General features: G+C 37.5%; 1 protein-coding gene across 1 annotated transcript in view; it reads left to right on the top strand.

The window, feature by feature from the left end:
- Positions 1–16,023, top strand: part of LOC121954428 (zinc finger SWIM domain-containing protein 8-like) — an 89,528-nt gene that overhangs the window by 37,318 nt on the left and 36,187 nt on the right. The window contains 7 exon segments of the mRNA XM_042501922.1: positions 4,846–5,029; positions 5,549–5,647; positions 5,818–5,942; positions 9,597–9,755; positions 9,757–9,919; positions 11,815–11,970; positions 12,097–12,319. Of these exon segments, the coding sequence (XP_042357856.1) occupies positions 4,846–5,029; positions 5,549–5,647; positions 5,818–5,942; positions 9,597–9,755; positions 9,757–9,919; positions 11,815–11,970; positions 12,097–12,319 (1,109 nt within the window).

Here is a 16,023-nt window from a genome sequence, read left to right as displayed (position 1 = left end):
TACCACATTTTAGGACTTCTTATGTGTGCGTGTGAGTTTCCAGTGTTATGGTGAAAAATGCATCACCATGGCAATGGCGTTAAGTAAAAATGTAAATGCCTTGTATCTTATTATCATTTAAGTCTTCCAACTATTCAGAGCAAATTTGAGGTTAATTAGGTTAATCTGCTTAGAGGAGGACATTAAAGTGGAAAAAAATCTAACTTCCTCTTACCAGTAGGTGGTGCTATGACAATGATTCATAATTGCACTGCGTATTTGTTCAGGCCTGGACTCTCATCAAATGTGACCAGCTGGTGTCAAGCTACAACAGTGTAATTTCAGTACAATGTCAAAACATCACAATTCGCCGCACTGCAACTGTAACACCATTGTACAAAAACTCACAGTCCTCACAATTAAGCATCATCAAAGTCTGAAGGCTTTTTTGTCCAAATTTGAGATTGATCTGGTCAGCCTGCTGAGAACAGAACATGAAAGTGTAAGACATGTCATCTCCTTTTGCCAGTAGGTGACACTCTGATTATCACATAGAATTGTCATGGGCAGGAGTCTTATGAAACGTGTAGTTTTGGGAAGATTACAGTCATGTCAAAAATATAGGACACCCTATGACAGCCTGTGTGTTTTTTTTAACAATACTAAGAGATTCAAGTAATATAACTACACTATTAAGAGATTTTTTAAAAAACATTCTGTAAGATTTAATATTAAATAAATAAATGCAATTTCTGGTGAGAAATAAATTAGGACATCCCCACATTTAATCCAATTAAAAATGGCTAAAATCATACACAGGTGTATCACATCAGGTGCACATGATTAAAACATCGTTACTCAGCATTGTGAAGGAGGCTTGCCCTATTTAAACCTCATTTAGTTTGGTGTGCTCCTGACTGAAGTGAGAGTGAACAGCATGGTAAGATCGAAAGAGTCGTCTGAGGCCTTCAGAAAGAAGATTGTAGCAGCTTATGAGTCTGGTGAGGGATTTGAAAAGATCTCAAAAGAATTTGAAATCAGCCAATCCACTGTCTGGAAAATAGTTTACAAGTGGAGGACATTCAAAACAACTGTCAACATGCCCAGGTCTGGCCGTCCAAGCAAGTTCACCCCAAGAGCAGACAAGATGCTAAAGAAGTCTCCAAAAACCCTAAAATGTCATCACGGGACTTACAGCAGGCTCTTGCTACTGTTGATGTGAAAGTACATGCCTCTACAATCAGAAAGAGACTGCATAAGTGTAACTTTAATAGGAGGTGTGCAAGGAGGAAATCTTTGCTCTCAAAGAAAAACACAAAGGCTAGACTAAAGTTTGCCAGAGAGAACGTATACAAAGACCGGGACTTCTGGAATAGTGTTCTTTGGACAGATGAGTCTTAAACTGAATTATTTTGACACCAGAACAGAGAACATGTTTGGCGTAAACCAAATACAGCATTCCAGGAAAGGAACCTCATACCAACTGTGAAGCACGGTGGTGGAAGTGTCATGGTTTGGGGATGCTTTGCTGCAGCAGTCCCTGGCCAGCTCACCATCACAGAATCCACCATGAATTCTACTGTGTATCAGAGGGTGCTTGAGGAACATGTGAGACCATCTGTAAAAAACTTAAAGCTAAAGCGAAACTGCACCCTGTAACATGACAGTGACCGAAAACATACCAGTAAATCCACCAAGGACTGACTGAAAACTAAGAAATGGAGAGTCCTGGTATGGCCAAGTCAAAGCCCAGATCTTAATCCCATTGAGATGCTGTGGGGTGACCTGAAACGAGCTGTACATGCAAGAAACCCCTCAAACATCTCACAGCTGAAAGAATTCTGCGTTAAGGAGTGGGGCAAACTTTCCTCAGACTGATGTCAGAGACTGGTAGATGGTTACAAGAAGCGTCTCACTGAAGTTTTTTCAGCCAAAGGGGGTAACACTAGCTATTAGGGGGTAGGGTGTCCTAACTTTTTCCTCAGTTAGAATACGCATTTTTGTTGATATCTTTTGTTTAATGAGTAAAACAAGGTTACTTTTTGTTGTTTACCTGCAATTGAATCTCTTTATTTTCCAGAGATAAATAAAAACAAAATTAGGCATCAATATGTGAACATTTCTTAACAAAGAACTGAACATTTAATGGGTGTCCTAATTTTTACTTTTACATAACTGTAGGTAATAAACATAGTTATAAACCACTTTCTTTTTCGTGGTAAATTATGTAGTTTGACACCACACCGCATCCACGCCATTTGATAAAAACGCTTCACAATGAAGCATCTGCAACATCTGTAGATGCTTTGTACCAAATTTAGAGTTCATACGATTAAATCTGTAGGAGGAGAACATTAAAGTAAAATGCCTGGAAATTACAAAAAAATGATGAGGTGCTACATCTGCCTCTCAATTTTTGTACGTCTAAGTGGAATTTAGGTAAGGGGTAGGGTTGCCAACTTCAGGGTGGAAAAATAAGGAACACCTTGTGGCTCCATCCCAGACCGACACAAATCAAGAGGGGGATTGGGGGCCCTCTCCCACGAGATTTTTGTGTCTGAGACCTCATTTCCTGCATTCTGGCAAAGTTTCACGCACAAATTTGTGTTTTTTATACATACATACAAGTTTTTTTAGGTTCCCCAATATTGTGTTTTTTTTTCTTTTCAGTATACACTGTCTTGTATGAACCCACTTAAAGATGCCATCACAAACTTACTTAGGCTAACCTGAATAATCATTTAGCCTATGTGTACTATTATTTCCTTGAGCTTTTGATTTTATCCTGAATTGTGTCAGTTTTTGAAGTCTGTTTTAATATGGGTTAGTAATTACTTTTCAATAATCTGTTCTATATGTTCTATAATGATGATTGTGCTATCAGCTTGAAGATGGTTAACAGGTGCATGTGATTAGGGGTATGGGCGATATTAATAGCCACCTCTGTATGTAATGGTCTTGCATAATGACAGCTGTTCTGTTGGAGATAATCGCTGGTGCAAGACCGTTTGTAAAACTTAACTTTGTTTTTTCCTCATGCCTATTTCTCATTGACAGATCCAATGAGCGATGAAGCAGGCACAGATACCGACATGCAATGGGATTTAAGGCGTTTCTACATAAATTTATGGCTCACTGTGGGAGTGGAAACATGGCTTGTGCATGTGTGCGCAGCTCCATAGTGACTGAGATAGCCTGTGTTAAACAGAATCAGACGTATGCAGCTTTCTAACTTCAGCAGCTTAACAGTCGGGCGCCAATGGACCTTCGCATAACTTGATACAGCAACAGTCAGCGGTTCAAAGAGAGCGTGGTGCTCCTGTTCAGTCAGATTAGTTTACCTTGTACACTTTTCCTCCTATTGGACCGACCCATGTGTTGTCAGTTATGTCATTGTCATTATGTTCTGTTTACAGACCGCATCTTTCTTTTCATGGACGGATGTAATGACATTTTTAAAAAGCAGGCATCTGAGTCTCTGTAACTATGGCAACTATGCAGCTGGGTCTGTCATTCAGTGTCACTCTCTCTTTTATTATATAATATTTCTTCGTTATGTCGCGTGAAACTATTTTGGTTTTATCATGCTCATGTCTTTCAAAGCATGTGAAAACATAGTTTATGAGTTAGAGTAGGGTGTTTACAGAAATATGGGACAATTTGCGTCCGATATTAATTCAGTACGGGACGGCACATTTTACCTTGAAATACGGGACAATACTGCATTATACTGGACGGTTGGCAACCCTTGGTGGGGGGCTCTGATTTTGAAAACTGGACTGAGTGGCAGAGTATGGGCTGGTTTAATTTCTGAAGCTTTGAAAATACGTCCACTAGTCATGCTTTCTATCTTTTTTGTGTGGGGTTTCACAACTATGTACAGCTGCAATTCCAGAAAAGTTTGGGATGCTGTGTAACATGTAAATAAAGACAGAATGCAGTGATTTTGAAATCTATTTTGAGCTATACCTATTTGAATACAGTCATAAGATAAGATATTTGATGTTTGATGTACTTTGAATGGAAACAGAAACACATCCAGTGTGAATGCACAGTCAGTAAGTGTTTTAAGAACTGAAGACAATAATTGTTGAAGTTTTGAAGTGAAATTCTTGCCCAGTCTTGCTTGATATATGCAGTTGCTCAACAGTCTGGGGTTTCCATTGTTGAATTTTACACTTCATAATGCCCCACAATTTTTTAATAGGTGACAGGTCTGGACTGCAGGCATGGCGGTCTAGTAGCTGTACTATTTTACTATATTGCTGGAAAAAGCAGGGATGTCCAAGAACAAGACATTGCTCGTGTGGCAGCTGATGTTGCTCCAAAAAAATTTCTTTTAGTACTATTTAGTTGTAAATTTTACAGTATGATATTATGATGGTCAATATAAGAATTTATCAGCAGTCAAGTAAAACTTATTTGAAAACCTGCATGGAAGCCTGTCCACGATTTCAGCCATGCTAATCTAAATGTGTCCTGGTAAATGGATGATCACAAAAGAATAACATTTCTGACTGACTAATTGATCATTTCGGCCCTAATCCCATGCCATTTTTGAATCCCAAAATAAACTATTTCACACCCTTAGTATTTTTTTGGACTGATATGTGTTATGGTGTTTACATGCTGCATATTTTTATTTTATCCATTACAAGCAGGTTAGCCATAATAGAGAATCTCTGTAAGTTAGTATGAATAGGATTGTCTCTAAAATGCTGAAAATGTAGGTAAACAACAGTTGTTTTTTGAGAATGGCTGCTTTGTTCCTACATGTCAAATGTATCATGCGTATACTTGTATACAGAGTGGAGAAATTATGTCTAGCACACATACTCATTGTGTTTGTGGGTTTGGGTTGACCAGGTGAAGCTGGCCTACCAGGAGTCGGAAGTGGTAGCTCTGTTGAAGAAGATTCCTCTGGGCCTGGTGGAGATGTCGGCCATCAGAGAGAGAGGCGAGCAGCTTAGAGATGGAAACTTCTGTGATTATAGACCTGTGCTGCCTCTTATGTTGGCCAGCTTCATATTTGATGTACTGTGTACCCCAGGTGAGCACCAGTTATTGTTTGATCCCTGGATTTAAACCTTTAAAATCTAAGTTTAAGATTTAAAATGTTGAACTGTACTAACTTGGATATGTAGTTTTTGCGTTAAATTTAACATAAAGGAGATGCCTTCAGTTTTTTGTCTTGTCTTGTCTTGTCTCGTCTTGTCTCGTCTTGTCTTGTCTTGTTTTTAAGATTGGTCTAAAGCCAAGCCATTTAGTGTTCATAGATTTTTTGGATATAAGTGACATTGTTGATATTTCTTTAAAGGTTTTTCTTGTCGGCTCAAGCTAAATTTTTAAATATTCCATTTTGAGTAATATTACACAAGAGTTTGTGCATTCAGGCAGTAAGCAGGCTTTCAACTGATTTGAAACAAAAAATGTCAGACATGCAACAGAGGTCCCCATCTAGAATCAGACTAATGTTACATTTAAATTATACAGTATATATCGTATATATACACTAATATATATACTACATATATACACCCTTTCACTCTTTTTCATATTGTTTGTGCAGTTGTGTCCCCAACAGGCTCCCGTCCACCAAGCCGCAACCGTAACAACGAGATGCCTGGTGATGAAGAGCTAGGCTTTGAAGCTGCTGTTGCTGCACTTGGTAAAATTATTCTTGTCCTGTTCCTTAATCAAAGTCTGAATTAGATTCAGTCTCTTTTTATCTTCTCACCACTTCTTTCATGTCCACTGTTTTTGTCTTTACTTTAAACCATATACTGTTCACCGACACACTGGTATCTCTGCTTGTCGCCACCCTCTGCATGTGTGAAGGTATGAAGACCACAGTAAGTGAGGCGGAGCATCCTCTGCTGTGTGAAGGAACTAGACGAGTGAAAGGTGATCTGGCTCTGGCTCTCATGATCACCTATAAGGATGACCAGAGCAAGCTAAAGAAGGTAGCTATCACTACTGTTGTAATTCTAACCATTTGATAATAAATTGGAAAGTTTTTTTGTTTTTCCTGAACAGTTCTGACTGATAACTGAGATGTGTTCAGATGTGCCAGATGCCCGCTGGCTTTAAAAATAGGACAACAGATCAGGGGTGCGTGGAGAACCATTATCTAATGTTTCTAGTAGGGATGTCCTGATCAGTTTTCTTGCTCCCAGTCCCCATCAGAGCCATCTAATATTTCTTGCCGATACTGAGTCTGATCTGAAACTTCTATTTTCCTAGATAACACAGCTGCACATTGCACATCTTTCTTAAAGTTATTAAAATCGATCCAATGTATACCCTGTGCTTGAAACTATGAATAAACAAATAGCTCACAGTAGCCTATTTTCACAAAATAAATTATAAAATAACCCTCCCTCTCATTTTGGCCTAACTCGAGGGAGTGTCTGTCCCTTTAAGAGAATTGCGTCAGTCAACTTGTGTCTGAATTATTGTCACAGAATGCAAAATATTACCTTGTTGTTTAAAGCAGTGTGATCCATGGTAAATCCTATGTTAATTTGGCATAATATTCAGTGGTGTGATGTAGGGCTGGGCAATATTGCTTTAAATTGATTTAGCGTTATTTTAAGGCTATATCGTGCTAAACAATATATATCTTGATATTTTTCTCAAATATCCTTTAAACTAATGTTAACTACTAAAATACAAAATAATTTAATGAACTGCCTTTACAATAAAGTAAAAGTGGCTACTGTCATACAATAAAGTTAAAACACTACTGTTATATAATATTTAATGAAATATAGTTATAAGGACGTTAAATATAGTACTTTTATAATGAAATTTTTAAAAAGTATTGTTATAATTAAATAAATCAAAGCGAGACCCATGGAGCTTTCATTTTAAGGACCTGGCTCGTCTCGGGCTGGATGTGTCAGTGTTTTTGCTGTGGACTTGAAGTTCTGGTCAGCAGTTGGATGTTAGCGTTAGCAGACCGTTAAAAAGGATACCAGAACGCCTTTGACATTGAGGATTCATTCACTGTGATCATATATATTAACAGTATTTGCAAATTGCAGTAGTGCATCTGGTTGCAAAATGTGACTAAATAGTCATGGTTTTTTGCTTTTTGCTTTTCATTCAGCTTTTTGCATGAAGGAGGGATATTCCTCCATTTCCCCTATGTTCTATTCTATATGATATTTTGTTTGGTTTCTTTGTTTTTACACAGCTCAGTCATTGTATGTTTCTGCTTTTTAAATGAAGTTTGTCAGGATATTCTTAATCTTATTTTCATATTAACACTTTGAAATAATGGAAATTAAGCTAAGAGTTTGTAATTGGAATATATAGTAAGCAAGTAAGTAAATTTTGTTTTTATAGCACTTCTCACAGAGAGGACTCACAAAGTGCTTTACAAATGATAAAAGAAATACAAAATACAATACAATATAGAATGCAATCAATCAACAGAACTGCAATCAGTTACAGTCATAATAATAAAAATAGACATATAGTCACAAATGTTCTGCAATATGCATATATGAGGGATTTACAATCCCATAAAATGAAGTAAAATACTTACCATGTTGAAAAAATATTTTTTTGCATAGATAAGAGACATAAACTAAGGTTCTTCTTCACCTGAATTCAGTGCATTTCCTGTGAACATGTTTCTGCCCTTGTATTTTTTTTCTTATAGCAGTCAGTTTTGTGACATGCTACAGCGTTGCTGTTATGGTTATTGAGTTGACAGATCTAGACAAGGTTGGGGATTAACGGTAACGTGAACTTGCATCAGAGTCCTTATGGCTCCCAACAATGTCTCCCCATCCAGTGTAACTGCTTGATCTGGGATTTGATAAACAGCTTGTTTTTCTATCAGCAGAGCATGCATTTTAACACAACAGTGCCACTATGGTTGTGGATATAAATCTTGAAGGTTCAGTAAATGGATCTTGACAGTAGAATTTCATACAAGAATTCTTTAAAACTTCACAGCTCATATTTCCACAAAATGTAAGGCATTTTAACCATCAACCTGAAATCAAAGATAATCCCTTACTTATATCTTATTCTGCCACTGGGGGGGCTGAAAACAAGGAAAACAAGTCTTTAGAGGGTGAAGTCAGATAATGAAAAAGCTTATATAAACTTTAAGTCACCTATTTATGGGAAAAAACACCTGCGCCCAGAACATCTATAAATTGTCTCCTTACTGAAGATGCAAAGAAAGGAAAGAGTAGAGTCTTTGGCTATATCAGGTATTGGTAATGCTAAGGGCAACGCGCAAGAAAATAAGTTGTTAAACAACTAACTCCAAGAATTTTACACAAGTTTGTACTCTTAGGAACAGTCGAGTAATGTACCCCAATTATTGGAAGAATTTTCTTCCTCATATTAATCTCCCAGCATTATCTGAAAAACAGAAAAGTCTTCTCACAATGGCCCCATTAGAAGAGATGATGTAATAATGCCATTAAAGATAGTCACCTGGACCTAATGGGTTTTGCAGCTATTTTTTTATGGAATTAGCGGACCTACTTTTAGAATTGTAAGTTGAAATGTTCTTTCATTCATTTTATACTGCAGAAATACCTGCAGCTCTTTGGGAGGCTTATATTTCACTTATATTAAAAATGAAAAATGTTCGGAGTCTTGTTCCTCCTTAAATGTGGACCAAAAATTTCCTTCTTAAATTATAGTTACTTGTTTAGAGGACCTCTTGCCCATACTAATTAAAGAATACCATAAAAGAACTAAATTCAACTAACAATGTTAGACATCTCTTAAGTGGTTTTTTTGGACAAAACTCTATAGATGGTCTAGTGCTTCTCTAGACACAGAAAAAGCATTTGACTGAATTGAGCGTTTTTTATATTTTACACATTAGAAAAATTTGGTCCTGGTAATAATTTTGTGAAATGGGATAAAGTCTTATATAATGACCCTCAAGTTGCAGTTATGACTAATGGGTTCAGATCAAAGAGCTTTTTTACGAATAAAGGGACTAGACAGGGCTGTCCTCCGTTGTCTCTCCCTTTTGCATTAACAGTCTATCCTCTAAAGTAAAGACAAAAACAGTGGACGTGAAAGAAGTGGTGAGAAGAGAAAAAGAGACGCCTTATATATATATATATATAATATATATATATATATTATATATATATATATATATATATATATATATATATATATACACGTATATACGTATATAATAACAAAAATGCCACAGGGGGGTGAATAGTTTTGCACTTTACTGTAGATCAGTTCTATAAACCTGGCTGCCTTATCTGAATTATGTTGGACCTGATTTTTCTACTATTATTTTGCAAGGAGTTGCCTGAACCTTCTTGCAAGATAAGATTCACCAGCAACAAAAGCTGATTCCAGTAACCGTCTACATAAGATTCTTGATCTGAGCTGTTTTTTGCTTGTTTTTGTTACTAGTTTCATGTGTCTGTCTTCTACTGTTATTGTGTAAAATAAGAAAACTCAATAATAAACATACTGTTTTTGCTATACTGTCTTCTGTAACCCAGAGTGGAGTTTAGGAAGAAAAGTTTTTTCATCCTGTTTCTTTAATGAAGACTTTTGTCTCTTTCCTGTGTCACTTCTTGTTTCTCTCTCTCTCCTCCTTCCATCCTCAGATACTTGATAAATTGTTGGACAGGGAAAGTCAGACCCACAAGCCCCAAACTCTAAGCTCCTTCTACTCCAGCAAGCCAGCTGCTAGCAGCCAGCGCAGCCCGTCCAAACACACTGCCGCCAGTCAGAGTGGGGTGAGCGGGGCTGCTGGGGGTGTCTCCAAAACACACACCCTCATCTTCATCTGCAACCACTTTGCCAGCCTCTTCTTCTAGCTCATCCTCTGCTGCGGCAGTGGCTGGTGATGAGGTGGCACAACAGGCTGATCTTAACCGAATACAGAACAGTTCAGCAGGAGAGAGCACTGCTGAGAACAGGGAGCATGGTGAGAACCTCCACTCCTGCCACCCCCTTTCTTGGTGCTTTGTCTTAGTATACTTTAGACCATCCACAGCAGCTTCATATACAACCCCAATTTCAAAACAATTTAGACGCTGTCAACTTTAAATAAAAAATAGAATGTAATGATTTCCAAATCCTTTTCCACCAATTTTCAATTGAATACAGTCTAAAGACCAGATATTTCATGTTCAAACTGAAAAAAAGTTATTGTGTTTTGTAAATATACAGTCATTCTGATTTAATGCAATGTCAAAAAAAACTTAATATAGAATAAAATATTCCACAGGTAAAAAGGTTAATTGCTTACAGGTGATAATCTCATGATCGGCAATGAAAGGAGGGATGAAAGGATGAAAGGCAATTTGGAAATCATGAACTTGGTGTCCTCTGGGCTAAAGAGGAAAAGGACCATCCAGATTGTTACCAGCTCAAAGTCCAAAGCCAGCATTTGTGATGGAATGGGTTGTATGAGTGTCCATGTCATCATGGGTAACATCATGGGTAACTGTGAAGGCACCATGAATGCTGAAAGCTACATACAGGTTTTGGGGCAACATATGCTGCCATCCAGATGACGTCTTTTCAGGAACGTCCCTGCTTATTCCAGAGAGACAATGAGACACATTCTGCCCGTGTTCCAACAGCGTGGCTTTGTCCTTAAAGAGTGCAGCTATTAGACTAACCTGCTGCAGTCCAGACCTGTCTCCCATTAAACAAATAGTATGTAGTGTATTATGAAGTGCAAAGTAAGGGCCTAGCATTTTTCTTCAGCAGAAAACAGGTGGCAAGGTGCTCGAGAGCTTCATCTGATGGGTTCATAAAAGAGCGCGTTTTGTCTTTTCTTTTTTTTTTAACAACGTGTTGCATGTGGGTTTTGTTTCAATGACAATACCTCTACATTAGCTTTAGCTATTAAGCTAACATAATGCTACATTAACAGAGGGAAGACTACACAGTGAACGACAAGCTTACAATGGTGCAGTGATGAAAGCGTAACACATCAAGAAACACCCAGTGTCCACCGGCTGATCTGCTCCTACAGACAGCCCCCTCTGTCACTTTTGTGACAGTAGCCTTGCTAAAAAGTTCAGAGATTTTCAACTCGAAGCACAGGGAGTGGGTGCACAGAAAAGACAGAACGCTCTGAAAAAAAAGGAGGGCGCAGCGCTTTTTTTTCTGGGCCACCGCATGTGGCAGCAGATGCCTGCCTCTCATAGGGAACTATTGAAGAACACAAAAAAAAAGGTAGGTGGGCACAGGCCCTATAACAACAGAGACCCCAGACTGTCAGGCAACTTAAGTCATATATCAAGCAAGGGAAGTAATTTGACTTTCAAAACTTCAACAGTAACTCTCCTAAGTTCCCAAAAACTTACTAGTGTTGTTAAAAGAAAAGGTGATGCCACACAGTGGTAAAAATGCCCCTGTCCCAACTCTCTGGAACGTGTTACAAGCATAAAATTCAGAATCAGTGTATATTTACAAAAAAAAAAACAAACAAGATCTTTCTCAGTCTGAACATTAAATATATTGCCTTTGGACTGTATTCAATTGAAAAAAGGTGGAGCACTATTTGCATTTGCATTTGTCATTGCATTACATTTTTATTTACATTTTACACAGCATCCCAACTTTAGGAATTGTGGTTGTTGTTATCAGATATTCTGGCTCATTGGGGAACAGCCTTTCAACAGTCTTACTAGGAGCCAGCCCATGTATTACTTTAAAGGTAATAAGAGAATCTTCAAATCAAATATAAAATTGATATTGACTTGAGTTTAGATTTTTTGACTTGGTTTACATTTATGAAACTTAGATTTCCAATGTCACCATGCATTAGGTAATCAAACTATGCTAACACATTTTCTTTCCCTGCAGTGTCAGATGGTCCTTCGTTATCAAATAACCAGCAGAATGAAACTGCTCCATTTAAGCTCGAGGCCACAGTGCCCAGTCGTCTGGCACTGGGGGCACGCTGTGGATACAGCCAGCGCTGCTGGGGCTCACCTGTCCGGCAGAAGAAGAAACACACTGGTAAACTCAGAAATGTCAATGTTCTTTAAACAGAACACAATTTACTGTCACTTTAACCTCCACATAAAATAATCAACAAGCACACACAATGAAGATGTAAATGTGATGTGCATGTTGTTTGGACAGGCATGGCAAGTATTGACAGCAGTGCCCCAGAGACAACCTCAGACAGTTCCCCCACACTCAGCCGGCGGCCGCTCCGGGGCGGCTGGGCAGCAACATCTTGGGGGCGGGGCCAGGACAGTGACAGCATCAGCAGTTCATCCTCTGATTCACTCGGCTCCTCCTCCTCCAGCGGCTCTCGCAGGGCGGGGGGCGGGGCCAGGGCTAAGAACACCGACACCAGCAGGTAAGCACAGACTTCCTCTTCATCAGCTTACTAAGACATATAAAGGTACACTAGCCATGTTACTAGAATTACCCACAACATATTGAATTGAAATATAAAGCCTGACTGCTGACAGAAGTCTACTTGGGACCTCATCAGACATCACACAAGTCAACTGCCTGTCAAGCCTTGGTCACTAGCTGGGTATTTTATGAAGGAGGCTGAAGCTGGATTTACACAAGGTCTGAACAATATGGGAAAATAATATAATTGTAGTTGTTGTTTGTAGACAAGTGCTACAATTCTGTATGGAATAAGTTGAGTAAGTTCTTATCCTCTGTATTTTTACTATACACAAGTAATAAATCATTCTATGATATGAGCAACACAACATTGGGTTTGGTCAGCATACACACTGTTCTATCGTGCATTTTAATGTTAAAACTACATGAACTGATGCATGAATTGATATGAATAACATGTCTTTGTTGAGCTATTGAATTGTAAAATCTTGCAGTCACAGTAGAACATTCTGACCTTGTAAACATCAAATGTAACCATGATGACTTACCCCGTATTAAGTATTAAAAAAAATTAAGTTAAAACCTACATACATTTAAAACTACTTGACAGTTCTACTGCCAGTTTCCTCTCTGCTTCAATTGCCAACACCAACACACCTGAGCATCTGTGTGCTCTGAGCACATCCATAGTTTCTCTCTGTCTCTCTTTCTCTCTCTCTCTCTCTCTCTCTCTCTCTCTCTCTCTCTCTCTCTCTCTCTCTCTCTCTCAACCATGCACTTACTCCACTGTACTAAACTATATCCCAAAGGAGCTACGTTACTCACACAACAATGTAATATATAAACGTGGACTGCACATAAATGGTAAATGGACCTACATTTTTACAGCACTTTTCTAGTTGTTCGACCACTCAAAGTGCTTTCTCACAACTTGTTATATTCAGTGATTCACACATACATTCATACACTTGTGGCTGAGGCTACCGAACAAGGTTCGACCTGCTACTTTTTTTTATACATTCATTTCATACACAATCACACACTGATGGCACAGCCTCTAAGAGCATTTTTTTTTGTTTGTTTCCAACCCTCTAGTTGGTTAGATTGCTTAGCATTAGAACAATGACCTTTTTAAAAGAAATCAAAGTTGATGCAATTTGACAACTACATCGGATTGCACTCACTAGAGCTCCTTGTGTCCAGTTAACCAGTCAGCTTTACATATGTACTCAGATAAATCCAGGAGTATTGGGATTCCGTTTATGAAGTTACTTGAATACTTATTTTTTGTAAAACTAACACACAAGTAGACACAACTCTACTATACATACTTACAAATGTAAAATGACAGTTGATATGACAAATATGAAGTAATAGTTATTATACAACTAATATGAAATATAATACTAATCAAAGGTGCGCGAACAGGTTAGTGTTAAATAACTTAAGATATTGATTTAGGCATGTTAGCTGAAACCACACAATATAAATTGTTAAACTAAATTTAGATTAGATTTGATTAGATTAGATTAGAAAGTTTTATTCATCCCCAATGGGGGATGAATAAAACTTGTGTTGTTCCTGAGTTTCCACCAGGAACAACTCGCACAGGCAACACACTATGTACAAAAACAAATGTAAAACACACAAATAACACCAATAAAAAGCTATTTGAGACTTCATCTTCAGCTGAGACTACATCTAAAAGTATTCATTAAAAAATTCAACAGCTCTAGAAGAAAAGACCTTCAGAAGAACACTAAGGCATCCTGAATTGCCTAGCTTCTGAGTCCATTAACAATACACAGTGTAATGGATGGCTTTCAATACACACAACTGTTTTTAGTGTAACCCCTTTTCGCTTGCTACAATGGTTTCATGTGAGTCTGGAGTAAGGCCAATAACCAAGCCAGCCTTTCTGATTATCTTATTGATCATGTTTTTATCATCTGTAGTGAAGTTGCCATTAGGACACGAGCTAAGATTCTCTGATAAAAGACATGTCAAAGAATGTAAGCTTCCTTCAAAAAGAATAACCTTGACTTAACCTTCTTGAGTACAACAGCAGTGTTCATACTCCAGGTTAATTTATTGTGCAGGTAGACACCAAGATATTTGTACGACTGGACAGTTTCTACCTGCTGGCCCTTAATTACCACTGGGGAGACCTCCTCCTTCCTTCTGAAGTCAATAATTAAACATCCATACACTGCCAGTTTGCAGATCGTCTTACAAACAATGCAAGTCCTCAGATGATGGATGGGACAGGATTGTGTGAACAGCTTTATCTGACTGCCACACAGCACTACCAACACTGTTTTCTGTAGTAATTTATTTATCAGTGTTGAGCAAGTTACTTTTAAAATGTAATATATAACTTTTTGTTACCCTTATTTGAAAGTAATAAGTTATATTACAGTATTACTATCGATGTAGAGTAATGCATTGCACTACTTTTGCACTACTTTCACCAAAATGACTTCCTTGGTGAGACTAGGCATTATAAAATGTCAGATGGACATGTTGTTTAACAGAAGGTATTAAAAGCACACATGATCAAGTTTATTGCAGTTCATTTATATGTCCCTGCTGTTTCCAAACAGACTTTAGGCACAAAAGCTGAACATGACATGTTTCAGATGTCATTAATCATTACTTAACATTTCTCCTCCTGTTTATTGCCTTAAATAATTCTATATATTTGTCCTAAAACATTCAGAGATTAATTTATTATTTGTGTTGGCTATATATATTATCAGATGGCTTCTTGCTTGTAGGTATTTATAAAAGTGAGCATGTGGAAGTTTAAATATTTTTTCAATATTCCCATGGGTTTTCACCCCCTTATTTGTGATCACCTGGCTAAATCTGGTCAATTCTATGTTGGCCCATATTTTGAATGTGTCATCTATCAAACTTGATTGTAAATTTTGGTATTTTGCGATTCAAATAAACCCAATCTTTTTGAAATAGTTTTTAGAAGTTTTACCTACGCTCTTATTGTGCTTATACAAATGTTATCTCTCTTACCACCAGTTATATCAGTTCTTTTGGAAAATATGAGTTTGTTTAATGATTTCTTGTATTGAAGTTATACCAAGATAAACCAAAGTTTTGCTTGATTTTATCCATTATTTCCATAACTGACTGGGTTCCATTTGTTTAGTAGAGAATTATATAATTTCCATGCATTGCCATTTTGTGTTATTCATCTCCAATCTCTACTCCTTGTATATTTTGAATAATCAAAAGATACTAAATATTCTCTTCTATTTTTTTCTACTATAGGGTACCGGTTACTCCTGTTCTTGTGATAGATGTTTTATATATCATTTGTAGCCAACCAAGCAATTGTTAATCAAATTCAAATTTTGCAGTAGTTCTTTTTTGTTTCGTTTTTGTTTTTTGTTTTTTTTGCTGTGGAGTGAGTGCCCTTGAGTTTTATGATAGTTTTTTTATACAAGCTGGAGTTGATGTGATGCAGCGGCACTAGGACAAAGAGAGACTCCTTATTGTAAGGCAATATCTTCTCTCTTCTGCTTAGAAATGGTGAATTTACATCACACAGAAACTTAATCAGATACTGTGGCTATTGTTTGATATCTAGTGTTGGCAAAACGTATTTTTGTGCACTTACGACCCATCATTAGCACTGTTAGCTTGTTTAATATGTGAATAATAAGTGAATGCCATTGTCACACT

Source organism: Plectropomus leopardus, chromosome 15 (assembly GCF_008729295.1).
Source record: "Plectropomus leopardus isolate mb chromosome 15, YSFRI_Pleo_2.0, whole genome shotgun sequence".
NCBI lineage: Eukaryota > Metazoa > Chordata > Actinopteri > Perciformes > Serranidae > Plectropomus > Plectropomus leopardus.
Note: the sequence above shows the minus strand (reverse complement) of the source record. Positions and strands in the feature narration are given on the sequence as shown.